The sequence below is a fragment of the Talpa europaea genome, assembly GCF_964194135.1.
Source record: "Talpa europaea genome assembly, chromosome: 1".
Classification (NCBI taxonomy): Eukaryota; Metazoa; Chordata; class Mammalia; order Eulipotyphla; family Talpidae; genus Talpa; species Talpa europaea.
Window position 1 is genome coordinate 45,001,697 of NC_140073.1, and position 13,705 is coordinate 45,015,401.

Sequence of the window (13,705 nt, forward strand, 5' to 3'; positions counted from 1 at the left end):
GTTCCATGTCAACAGGCAGGAACCATGCCTCCAAAACAGCTCAAAGGGCCAGCCCCTTGGCCTGGGGGGTAAAGATGGGGGGAGCTTCATAAAAGCCCCATGCCTCTTGATTTCAAAGGTGTTCGATCTGGAAGGCTGGGAAGAGGGTCTATTTTTAGAGTGACTTCCCTGTCTCTTTGGGGTTGAGGGGCAGCAGGGAATGTAAACCACCAGACAATGGCTGAGGTATTGACTGATTTTTAAGACACAGCAGAGAGAAACCCCATGGTGAATGCTCCAGTTCTTTGCTGCAAATGTCTTACGGAGAGCTTTCCAAAGGACGAAGTGAGCAGCCTCCTGCTAAGGGACCTTTTCTGTGTTCTAAGAGATGTGTGTTCACTCCAAAGCATTCGTCAGCCTCTGCACTGCCACCACAGCCACAAACAGTCCTTCCCCTCATGGTGTGCATGCCCCAGAACAAGTGACATGCTGGCTACTCTGGGCCAGGTTCCCTGCAGGCTGGGGCTACAGCCCAGGCCTGAGTCTAAGCCAGGATGGCTGTGGCTTAAGGAAGGTGGCAGAATTTGAAGGTTACTTGGAAATCCCTCCAGCCCAATCATGTAAGATCATGGGTTAGAAGGTGATCTGGGGGTGTTGGACTGGAAGGGCAAAGGCTTTGGGACTGAAAGAACTTTCCTTGAAGACTGGATCTTGAAAAAGTGATGGGGCTGCAAAGGACGGTTGGCAGAAGTTTCAAAGAAGAAAGTCCCAGCTCATTTAAAAGAAGATATTACAACCAGTCAGAGAAGAAATAAAATGGAATGGACTTCAGGGAAGATGTAGGGTCCCCTTGGTCCCCCCACAGAATCCAAGGTACTGCCAAATGGCCAGCTGTTAGGAAGGATTCTTCTGGGAGGAGAGGGAGGCAATCAGAGTGACACAGAGGATCTCTGAGGACCTGTCCAACTTGTAGGTTCTATTGGTCTTTGACATGGAGGACCTCGTCAACTGACCTGGGAAACACATCCTGGCAAGATGTTTCCTGTCCCGTGAAAAGGCTGGAGTGGGATGCAGTGAAGTGGGAGGGAAAGTGACTGCTTGGGAAGCATCTGGTAGGATGCTAGGTAACTAACTGTACCAGACTTGCATGGGACCAGACCAGCACAACTTGTCCTTCCTGCCAATTAAATCCATTTCTCCAAAGGGAGGGTAGTCAATCGTTCAACAAAGATTTACTGAATGCTTACTGTGTGAGCACTATGCTACCTGTGCTGGGGATGAATCAGCCACTGTTCCTGCCTTCATTATTCAGAGCTAAGTTAGGGAGCATGCTACTGAAAACACCAAAAACACTTTCAGATGTGGCAAGTGCAATGATGCGGAAGAACAGGGCGCCATAACCAGGGTAAGGGGAGGGTCCTAATTTAGACTGGGGTGGGGGTGGGACCAAGGAGGATGTTTTGAGGCCTGAAATTAACAGGAATCTGAAGGACCCTTTCCTTGTTCTACTAGTCTTGCTCTGGAGGTCATAGAGGGAAGAGAGGACACTCATGGGAAAAGTAACACTCAAGAAAACTCTCAGAGAATGTGCAAACAGGCAGGATAGAATGGTGCCTCAGACACATGTAGGCAAAGAATATTCTCCAGTCACACAAGGGCAAATCACACAAGTACACTGTCATTTTCATGAAGGGCAGCCTCCTCTGTGCTTCCACCTTTTCCATCTCCAGGAGGGTAACAGGACTCTGGGGAAGCCTGGCATTTCCAGATTAGAAAGGTTGCCAAATACTCTCTTACTGGCCCCTGCCAGTATACCCCTCCCTCACATTCACCCACATCCTCACCTCCATCAAGTAGCTCCTTGACAGTGCTGTAGTCATCGGCCAGGACAGCGTAGTGCAGGGCTGTGCAGCCCTTGAAGCTGGCACGGTTGTTCAGCCGGTTGTTGAAGTCATCCTCGCGGGTAACCAGGACTGGAGAGGAAAGCAACATAAATGCCTCCATTAGCAACAAATGCCATGAACCACCAATCTTGCCTTTTTCCTCTTGGCATATTAATATACTTGTTTCTGTACTTAATTACTAAATGCCTAAGAACACTTACTATATTTGACCAGCTTTGCTGGGTAAGAGGGAGTAAAACAGGGGCCAGCTCATTTTACAAAGTTTATTCACACCTATTATGTACTAGGATTCACTTGGGATCACAGAAGTGAATTAGATATGGCTGCCCTTCATGAGAACGGCAGCATGCTTGTGTGATTAATAAACGTGTTTATAGTAGTGAGATAAATGCCATGTTAGATGGGGAATAGGATGGTATAGAAAGCCAGAGAACTTAGCTCAATTTGGGCACCAATAGAGAATCCCAGAGGATGAAAGTTTTGAGGGTGAAAAGGAATAATCCAGGTGATGAGAGAAGGTTGGGCTAACAGAGAGGGGGAATGGGGCAGAGACAGAGGCTGGTCATAGCAGAAGAGTCCAAATCTCTGTGTTCTGAAGATGTTTACAATCTAATGAGTATTATATATTATTTTGTAAAGAGCTTTTTAAATTTAGAAAGCCATAATAATTTTGAAACTATAGAAAAGTGTAAACAAGAAAAGGGATCACTAGCTCAGTAACTTGAGAAACTGCATTTAGCATGTTGGTATATATGTATATATGCAAACATAGACATACACACACACGTGTATCTTGCAAAACTGGAATTTACTATATTGCAATTTTATAATCTGTTTTTAAATTATAATCTAAATAAATGCACTATGATGATTTTTTTTTTTATGATGATATTTTTGAAGGTAAAAAGACCAGCATATTATGTGGTCAAAGACCTAAAACCACCCAGGCTCAATCTAGTGATAATATATTTGACTCTCTCCAGTTTGATATAGAAGAACCTTTTACAGGATCCTCTGGGTTGGTGACAACACGTGACTCTGTTCACCCAGGATGGTCCTGCTTTATATTGCCTGTTGTCCCAAACAGTCCCAGCTTGGACAATAAGTTGGAAGATTACGCCACTTACCTGTCCTCTCTTAGGAACTGGGACCCTACAGAACAATAGCTTTCCATATGGAAACAACCCAAATGCCCAAAAATAGATGACTGGTTCAAGAAGATGTGGTATATATACACAATGGAATATTACTCAGCAATCAAAAAAGATAAACTCATGCTATTCATAGCAACATGGATGGAGCTGGAAGGGATTATGCTCAGTGAAATAAGCCAGAAAGAAAAAAAAAAATATCAGATGGTTTCAGTTATAGGAGGAATGTTGAGGAAACAAGTAAGAGGTTGGGGGAAAAAAAGTAACCATATAAATTAAAAATTAAAATCAACAGAGACACTCTGCAGGGGAGGAGGGAAAAGGATCAAAACAGGAGAGGGAAGAGCACAAGGGCCTATGGCAATGGGTTATGGGTGAATTGGTGGTGGGAATCTCACGGGGACTACACCTTAGAGGAGAAAGCATACATTGTACAAAGAATGATGTAAAATATATATAAAATAAAGAAAGAAAGAAAGAACAATAGCTATCCTGCTTAGGTAGTAGTTCTTTCCTGCCTCATGCAGATATTATAAGAGTATCTGTTTTATATTCCCTCGTGAGCTGAGTTCCTTTGGGGTGGAATCAATTTCCTTCCCCCTAGCCCATGGCACGGGGCCTACAAGGAATGGGATGGGTATAATTCAGTGCAGAAGTAACCTCACCTAGGCAGTCTACAGCACCAATTTCTAAACCATTCTTTTTCAAGTGATCTTAGAAGAGAATCTGTGTTTTTCCCTCTGCAAAACTGATCTTCCTATTTAAAAGTTCCAAAAGGCAGAAGGCTGTCTAATTCTAGCAGATTTAACTTACTGGCATGCCACACAATCTTAGTTAATTCTCTTGTCTACCTTATATAGTAGGTGCTATATTTTCAAATGTTTTGTCAGAATGAAGTTGGTGGAGCATATAACTAGAGAAGAGACAACACTTTCTCGTGGATTAGTGAACCCGTGGTTCAACCAGCTCTTCTGCACCAGACAGGGGCCCTACTGTCCCCTCCACCAAGAGTGATCTGACCTTTCCTGGAGCATGGAGAAAAGGAAGAAGGCCTCTGAATAGCTAATACGCAAGTCTCATGAGCAAAGTCACCGACATTTTTCCCATAAGTGAGTGCTTTAGGATCTAATGTGTGGGTTACTATCAACTCTTAGTTGCAAACAGTGGTATCAAATCTTGGTGAGAGATCTTGTTTCTAGTCCACTACATGTTAGGAAAAGGAAACAAGGCTGGGGAGGAAGCTGTTGAGTCAAGCAGACTGATTACAATTGAGTGCTGGCCAGGCAGGGAAGGAAAAGAACAGCACAATATAAAGCTGGAGAAGGAATTCACAGAATTCAGCACCTCAAGAGCCCCTAAGGGCTTCACTCAATTGCCACATAGAACATTAACTACTGGATATAATGATGAACCTGAGGAAAAGTGATAGTTGGCTCAAGAAAGCAGGAAGGGTAATCCATTTTACAGAGAAAACACATCATTCATTCAACAAACAACACTTAATGAGTACCAGTGCATGGTGGCGGCTGCTGGAGATATAAAACACAGTCCCTACTTTAAGAAGTTAGTAGTCTAATGCAAGAATCAGACCACTGAACAAATTGCAAAACTTGTTTTGCAAGTGCAGGGATAGAACTATCGTTGGGTGCTTACCATGAAAAGCAGATGGACTTGGGGCCTCTTTGGTTGCGCAGGGGTTAAAGTCAGCATTATAAAGCTATTGGCAGCCACAGCAGCATGAGTTCGATCCCTGGCTAGTGAGCCAACCCACATGGCGCAGCAGACCTCTCCTGTCTTGCCCGCTGTTCCCCTCAGCAGTGTATTTCAGTAGATCTGCCTGTTCTGCTCCCCACTCTGTCTCTGGTGAATCCTCTCATGCTCCACACACTGATCTACACACCAGTTCTTAAATGCATAAACAAAAATAAACCTTCATAAAAAAACAAATAAAAGCACTGGTTTCGAGGAACACAGTTGGGGCTATCTAGTTCAGGGGCAAACGCCAGCAGTGGCAGCTAATAAAGAGGCTCAGGAGGAGGGCCCCTGCTCACTTCTGAGGTCTCATCTCTCACCATCTGCTTTGTCTGAGCTTTAGCAAATACTATTCCACTGCCTAGAACATTTTCCCAGGCCCCACACCTTCAATCGGCTATCTCCAATTCATTTTTAGGCCTCTAATTAGAAGTCACCTTTTCCAGTGATTCTTCCTAAGTTTGAGGTAATTTCAGCTCCCAAGATCTCCCCAGTACCTTAGGCATCTCCCCAGTAGAATATTCATTACATTCTACCGTCATTACCTTTTTACTTGACTATGTTTGTCACTGGGCCAAAAGCTCAATGCGGATAGGTGGTGTGACCGTCTTCTTCACATTGTATTGCAGTGCCCTGCATGGTGACTGGCCATTAATATGCCTGACAAATACTGACTGAGTCAGCAAATAAAAACATAATACATGATATATGAATAAAGTCCAAATGGTACAGTGGTTTGGGGAGAATGATGATGATGATGTCAGACATCAAGTGTCAGTGGAGGCAGCAGAGTACCACGAGTGATTTCCAGAGGCAGGCCACCTGTGTCTGGATCCCAGTTCTGAATTTATGGGTGGTGTCATCTTGGCTAACTTACCTAATCTCTCTGTGCCACATTTCTTTATTTGTAAATGGAGATGCCCTCTCATGAGCTAGTATAAGAGTGCAGGGAGATGCGATGAGTAAAGGGGCTCGGAGCAGTGTCTGGCATTCAGTACCTCTCAGTAAACATCAATCATCATCCTGACTATCTGGTCTTATCCTTTCAAATGTGTATTCTCTCTGTGAACAAAGGTTCCATTTGTGGAATCTTGGATATACTATCCCCCTCAGAAAGGCTCATTGAGCATAAGAATGTAGTTCTGAACAAGAAGCACTCTGGTTACTCAGCAGGTTCTTGTTTGTCAGTGTCTTGTCACCTAACCCTTCTTAACCAGTATTGGTATCCACAGATCATTCACTGGAACTGAGTAGTGCTTTGCAATCTATTAACATTTATAAAGCATTTTCATTTCTTCACTTCAGAATAACCCTACAAGGTGTAAGATTGCTCTCTCCATTTTATAGCTGAGGAAAGTGAACTGCTAAAAAATGCCACTATCAGTTAGTACTAGAGCGTGGTCCCCATCCAGTTCAGCTAAGGCCATTTCACGCTCTTCGCAGGGAGCGCCTTCCCCACATCACCCAGTATCAGTGTCCCAGAGGATCCTACTGAAGCCCCAATTCATTAGGTCTTACAGGCTTCTTTATCAAAAAGTGGCAAAAGGTGGAAAGCAGGGGTGGGGAAGCAACACCGCATACTCACTAAGGGAGAGGGAGAAAAGACACACTTAGAGGTAGTGACTCCTCCAAGACTGGCTGTAAGGGCAGGAAGGGCATAGTGCAGGTTTTCTATGATCCGAGCAAACGGGGTAAGGAGGAGAAGAGAGTCCTGGAGCCCTCAGTGGCTTTTCAGGCTTTTATTGGGATTTACCAGGCACACGGCAGGCAGGGTGCAAGTCTTAACTCTTTCTGGGCTCTCCGGTGTTCTCTTGCGTTCTCTCTGCTTCTCTGCTCTTCTGCTGGCGTCCCCATGACACCACCCTTATAAGCCCAGTCTTAGCTCAGGTGTACCCACTTATGCATGCCCACACCCTCCTCCAGGTGCCCGCCATCAGGCACGCATTCAGGACCTAATGGCGGGAAGACAGAAAAGACTTACACTTTTTTACCTTACCCTACACTGGCTCACTAGCTTTTGAGGCCCCATATTTATACCTTGTCCTCAACCAGTGAACCATGGCCTTCCCACCAGAGACACCTGCCAGCCTGTCTCCAGCACAGGCTCCTGTTCCCTCTCGCAGTCACTCCTGTCTTTTCAGTGCCCCCTGACCACAGAGAGAGACAAAGCATCACTTTGTCATCCTTCTGCTCCCAACTCTGTCTTCCTGTATTTTTAAATAGAGATTCCACTGTTTTACCATTTATATAAGTTTCAGGGGTACAACTTCATGTCTTGATAAAAGTATATATCACACCATGCCCATCAGCAGCACCTCTGGCTTCTGAAGTTGCAAAGTGTAAGCCTGCATGCTGCGGCCGTGTCGGTCTGGGAGCTGAGGCAGGTATGTGCCTGACATATACTCTGCAGGACTCCTGGCCTCAGGAGTACCAAGGGGTCAGTGTAGGGCAAAATAGTCCCTTGAGCTGTACCTGTAGGCCTGGTCACTCTCCAGCACTGCGGAAGTAGCAAAAACAAAACAAAAACCACACTGTCTCCCACAATGAGAAACAGTGATTTTAGATAAAGAAGTCATATAGCCCTGAATCTCAGCTCTAGCATTTAGTGGATTCTTCTTTCTGTAAAATGGGTATGATAAGCAATAATTTCAAAAATATCAAAATATTTAGGTATTTTGAGAATCAAATCTGATAATTGGGTTTTAAAAACATTACCACAAAAATTTCCTAATGCTGCCTTCTCCCTGGAATTAGGCACTGGGGACAAAGAGATGAATCAGCCAAGCCTCCTGTCCCTCATATGGCTATCGGGGGAGATTTTGAAAAAAAGTATGTGAGACAAGACAGCTGGTCTTCAGACAACAAAAGCTTTACTTACTATTGCCCTGTGGAGGGGAGAAGCAAGCTGAGCTAGGAGAGCCTCATCCTACAGGCCTAGCCTCTACCCACCACTCCCAGGAGCTCATGGTGCCCTTGACTTTATTTCATTTATTTATTTATTTAAAATCTTTATTTATTTAAGATTTATTTATTTATTTATACAAGCACTGGGTACAGTCAGAAGCACGGGAGGGTGAGAGAATTCACCAGAGCCAGAGGAGAGAGCAGAACAGGCAGAAGGACCGAAGTACACTGCTGAGGGGAGCAGTGGGCGGCAGGAGAGGTCTGCGCACCATGTGGGACCCTCGCCCCGTGGCTGGGGACCGAACCGGCACTGCAGAGGCTGCGGGCAGCTTCGCAACCCAGTGCTCAACTGCTGCGCCACTGGGGAGGCCTGCCCTTGACTTTAAAGACAGGAGCATGTCTCATGAGTGAATAGCTATAATTAATATGACAAACACCAAAATAGTCCCTTAGTTTAGTGCAGCACTTGTAGTTCAAAGAACACTTCAACGCGAGGGCTTTCTCATCCTCACAACAACCTAAGACAGGAAGGTCTCTAACTGAACAGAAGAGGTGACAGAAGCAGTGAAGTTAGGTGTTCCAGCCAACTCGCACTGTCAGTTAGTGGTGGCTAGCATTAGACGCTGAGCCTGCCTGGCTACACCCTCCACCCGGCAGCCTCTGCCAGTGCCCAGAGGCACAAACCTCACGCAATCTGTGCTCTGATGACCTTGCTGGATGCTCAGGGACTGAGCTAAGTTCTTATCCAGAGGCTCCAGGAAGAAGCCTCTGGGTTGTCAGTTGCCTTGCCCCAGGTGTTTTATATCTACTATCTCATTAAATCCTCACTGAAACCTGAAAGTCCTACCGCCCAGCATGGGCAGGGTGCCTCCTTAGCTGCTGTGGGCACTGCAGGCTTTTCCTTTATCTTCAGTTGGGCTTGGGGACAAGAGCTAGAGTCCTCTGCTAGGTCATCATGAGAGCATCCCTGGATAGAGCAAGGCCCTTCATTTCCATCCACAGCCTGGATGACCTTCCTTCCTCTCAAATCCCACCTGTCCTTTAAAGACAAATTCCAGGCCTTCTCTTCCAAGAATGCCACACATTGATTATAGGTACCTAAATCCAGTTATTGTCTTACAACACCTCTTATATTACTTTCTTGTGTTAAAATTTCCCTTCTGTTCTTATTCCCTAATTAGACCCTAGACCCTCATGGATGCCAGTAACTAGTTGATGACTTCCTATATTGTACTTCCTGTATGTACTTCATGCAGCTTCAGCAGTGAGCACACATGAGCCCTCACCATTACTGGCCTATGAGCAACCCCACCCCTGGGCACCTCGGCACAGTAAGAGAAACACAGAGTCTGGTTACAGCAAAGATAAGCCATGTGGCATGTAGCTTGGGGAGGAATCTCCCAGAAGGACAGTCCTGGGAGTGAGGGGAACCTTGCCAGGTAGAGAGAAAGGACATTCCAGGAGAGAAAGTGGCATTTGTAAAGACTGGAAGGTAGAAACTTGTTCACTCAGGAGACCAAGACGCCCTCTATGATCCTGGAATGCTGAGTGAAGGTGGGTAGAGGAATGCATGGAGATGAGGTTGCCCAGGCAGGCAGAGGCATTATCCTGAAAGTAACGGGCGGGCAGTAGGTTTTGTTAATGAATAAAGCAGTAGGGGGAAGAGCAAGAACATACCAGTACACTACAGAACGGGATTCAAAAGTGGCTCTTCACTCACTTGATGTGTGTTTCAATCTCTCTGCCCCCAGATTCCCTATTTTTTTTAAAGATTTATTTATTTATGCATACAAGAACTGGGGTATAGGGCCTCCCCTGGTGGTGCAGCGGTTGAGTGCAGGGCTGTGAAGCTGCCCGCAGCCTCTGCAGCAACAGTTAGATCTCTGGCCGCTGGGTAGTGTCCCACATGGCGCGCAGATCTCCCCTGCAGCGCCCGCTGCTCCCCTCAGCAGTGTGTTTCATCAGTCTGCCTGTTCTGTTCCCTGCTCTGGCTCTGGTGAATTCTCTCACCCTCCTGTGCTTCTGACTGTACCCAGTGCTTGTATAAATAAATAAATCTTTAAAAAAAAAAAAAAAGAATGGGGGTATATGCCAGAGGCGTGGGGTGAGAGGAGGAATCATCAGAGACAGAGTGAAGAGCAGAACAGGCAGCAGATTGACTGAAATACACTGCTGAGGGGAGCAGTGGATGAGTCAGGAGAGGTCTGATGCATCAGGTGGGTGGCTCCCTGGCCGGGGATTGAACTTGTGCAGCAGTGGCTGTGGATAGCTTCACAGGTTGCATCTTAACCACTTGCGCCATTAGGGAGGCCCTGATTTCCTATTTTTAAAGTAGAGTTTTCCCTACATCGTAGTTCTCAGCTTTTAGTGTGAACAGAAAGAATCAACTAGATAACGTAAAAAACATTGATTTTGGGGCCCCAACTTCAGCAGTTTAGATTTACTAAGCAGGGCCTGGGAATGTATAGTTTAAAAAAAATCTATTGTGTTGGTCCTCAATGCTTCTAACTCTTCAAAGCACTAGACTAACTGCTTTCTGGGGTCTTTCCCTCTCTATGTTCTTGTGAAGAACACAAGAAAGATCTCCACCTGCTGGCTCTGCTCCAAGGGAGTCCAGGATGTCTGGGCACCGGAATCTTCTCAAGTTCCATGTTCATAAAGTTAGAACAAAGCCCTGGGGCATTAAGTCTTGGAATGAGAACTGTAATACCTCACTCACACCTCCTCTTCTCCATGCTAAAATCCCAGTTGAAGTTAGGTCCTTCTACACACTACACTCTAGTCTGTTTCCCTGCTCAACCATCAAACTAATTTCTTCTCATGGGCTGGGTCACTGGGGTAGAGACGAAGCCCGGCCTTCAGGAATTTGTAATATTAAAAAATCTTTCTTTTAAAATATATCTCTGAAAGGGAGGAATTCTGAATTTTGAGGAGAGACCTGGATTCTAATCCTGCTGTCTCTGGAAAATCACTTCATTCCCAAATATCACATTGGGCATTGGGATATTAATATTTACTAATTGGATTGCTATGAAAAATAAGAAATGAAGTGGTATAGTGAGGGGCCAGGAAGAGACTGGCACCTAAGAAGAGGCAATTTTCAAATTAACATGTCCTCCCCTCTCCTGAAATCTGGAATATATCCCCATTCCTCCCTGACATTCAGAAGCAACTCCTACCTGGGCCCAGCTAATTTCTCCCTTCCTGCCTCCCTAGGTGCTGGTGTGAGGCACCTGGTGATCCTGCCATGAATCTTCTCTGGGCAGCACTGTGGATTTAGGAAGAACACAGAGGTTGGAGTCAGTCAGACTGGGTAGCAAACTCATTGCATGACTTTGACCAAAATATTTAACTTCTCTGAGAATCTGTTTCTCCACCTGTAAAATAAATAATATCAGCTACCTCACAAGATTCAATGCAAACTCAATAAAAAAATGAATAAAGGATCTAAGGAGTTATTTTTCCAAAGAAAATATACAAATGGCCAAAAAGCATTTGAAAAGATGCTTAACATCATTCGTTATCAGGGAAATGCAAATCAAAACCATAATGAGATTCCACTTCACATCCACTAGGACGGCTAAAGTAAAAAAGACAGGCAATAACAAGCTAGTGAGGATGTGCAGAAACTGGATCTCTCACATGGCTACTGGGGATGTAAAACAACGCAGCCTTTTTGGAAAACAGGCTGGCAGTTCCTCAGAAGGCTAAACAGAGTTATCACTGACTCTACAATTCTACTCCCAGGTTTAAACCCAAGAAAATGGAAAACATTATGTCCACACAAAAATTTATACACAAATATCCACAGCAGCATTATTCATAATAATAAAGAGTAGAAACCCTAATGTCCCTCAATTGATGAATGGATAAATAAAATGTGGTATGTCAATTAATGGAATATTATTCAGTCATAAAAAGGAATGAAGTACGGATACCTGCTTTACTATAGAGAAACATTATGCTAAGTTTAAGAAATCAGTCACAAAACACCACATATTGTATGATTTCATTTATATAAAATGTACAGGGCCTCCCTGGTGGCACAAGGGGTTAAGATGCAAACTATGAAGCTGTCCACAGCCACTGCAGCATGACTTCAATGCCTGGCCATGGAGATACCCACATGGCACAGCAGACCTCTCCTGATTCGCCCGCTGCTCCCCTCAGCTGTGTATTTCAGTAGATATGCCTGTTCTGTTCCCCACTCTGTCTCTGGTGAATCTTCTCAACCCCATACTGCTGGCCTGTACCCCGGTTCTTGCATGCATAAATAAATAAATCTTTAAAAAAATGTGCAAAGTAAAAAAATTTATGGAGACAGAAAGTGGATTAGTGGTAGTCTAGGTCTAGATAGGGGGAGTTGAGGGGAAATGGAGAATGACTGGTCATGGGGTTTCTTTATGGGGTAAGGAAAACATTCCAAAATTATGGTAATAGTTGCACAGTTCTTATGACTATAAAGCATTAACTCAATCACATTAAATGAATTGTAAAGAATGTGAATTAAATCCCAATGAGAAAATTATATTTAAAAAATGCATGTTAAGCAGTTGAACACATTACTTGGCATGTAATAAAGACTCAATAAATGGCAATAGGGCCTCCCCTGGTGGTGCAGCAGTTGAGCACAGGGCTGCGAAGCTGCCCGTAGCCTCTGCAGTGCAGGTTCGATCCCTGGCCTCTGGCGAGGGTCCCACATGGCGCACAGACCTTTTCTGTCTTGCCCGCTGCTCCCCTCAGCAGTGTACTTCGTCAGTCTGCCTGTTCTGCTCTCCGCTCTGGCTCTGATGAATTCTCTCACCCTCTGCGCTTCTGACTGTACCCAGTGCTTGTATAAATGGATAGATAAATCTTTAAAAAAATAAAGATTAAAAAAAAATGGCAATAAATGTCCTACTGTGCCCTTTCTTCTTCCGGATGTCACTCTACCTCTCTGGCCAGGATGGCCTCTACCACAAACACAGCAGAGCATGTAGGTTCATTGCAAGGCATTTATTACATACCCAGTGGAAAGTCACAGATGAGTCCTGGAGGCTAATGTTGCAGGACTCTTTCTCCAACATTCAAGATAACTAAGTATATAACTCTTGAAGTAATAGGAAAACAGTGGCCTCCATTTATTGAGCACTTACCCTGTACTGGGAACTTTCCAAATCCTTTCCTCATAAGAACCGGGCCTCCCTGGTGGCGCAGCGGTTGAGCGCTGGGTTGCGAAGCTGCCCGCGGCCTCTGCGGCGCAGATTCGATCCCCGGCTGCTCCCTGGCCACCGGAGGAGGGTCCCACATGGCGCGCAGACCTCTCCTGCCGCCCGCTGCTCCCCTCAGCAGTGTACTTCGGTCCTTCTGCCTGCTCTGCTCCCCGCTCTGGCTCTGGTGAATTCTCTCACCCTCCCGCGCTTCTGACTGTACCCAGTGCATGTATAAACAAACAAATAAACAAACAAACAAATAAATAAATAAAACATGCCTCTATTAAAAAAAAAAAAAAGAACCATAGTAGGCTATTATTATCATTATCAATATTATAGTCATCATTATCATTAGTAGTAGTAATTTTTATAAATGAAGAAGCTGGGATACAGAGAGGTTATATAACTTATTTCAGGTCATATTCATAGTCCATGACCAAGCTGGTTTGTTTACCTCCAAGGCTTGTATGCTCTTTTCCTTATGTGGCTTCACTATTAAACGATTTCACCACTCCTTTTTATTTATCTACATTTTACCCATCTTTAATAACTCAAGCAGCCTGCTTTTCACTGATCTCCCTCTCCTCTGTGTGTTCTAGTAACGTCTAGACTCCAACTGAATTAGTATTTTCTTCACAGTCTCTTGCGCTTTCAGACGGCTTCATGTGCATACTCTTGAACATGGCAGGTGCTCAGTAAATACTTCTTTAGTGAACAGATGTTAGGTTTGTCTTCCCAAGCAGGAAACAGTTCCTGAGGACAGTCACTGTGTTTGTGTAATCTCTATGCTTCATAAAAATCTGGTACTTGTGACCCTCTGCCT

The 13,705-nt window shown here is 44.8% G+C and overlaps 1 protein-coding gene across 3 annotated transcripts in view; it reads right to left on the bottom strand.

Moving 5' to 3' along the window:
* The window catches only part of CLPB (ClpB family mitochondrial disaggregase), a gene marked incomplete at both ends in the record, with an annotated part of 136,833 nt that overhangs the window by 64,157 nt on the left and 58,971 nt on the right, over positions 1–13,705 (bottom strand). For all 3 annotated transcript variants that reach the window (XM_084245138.1, XM_084245139.1, XM_084245137.1), the window contains one exon: positions 1,824–1,952. In XM_084245138.1, coding sequence (XP_084101264.1) covers positions 1,824–1,952 — 129 coding nt within the window. The remainder of the gene's footprint in view (positions 1–1,823; positions 1,953–13,705) is intronic.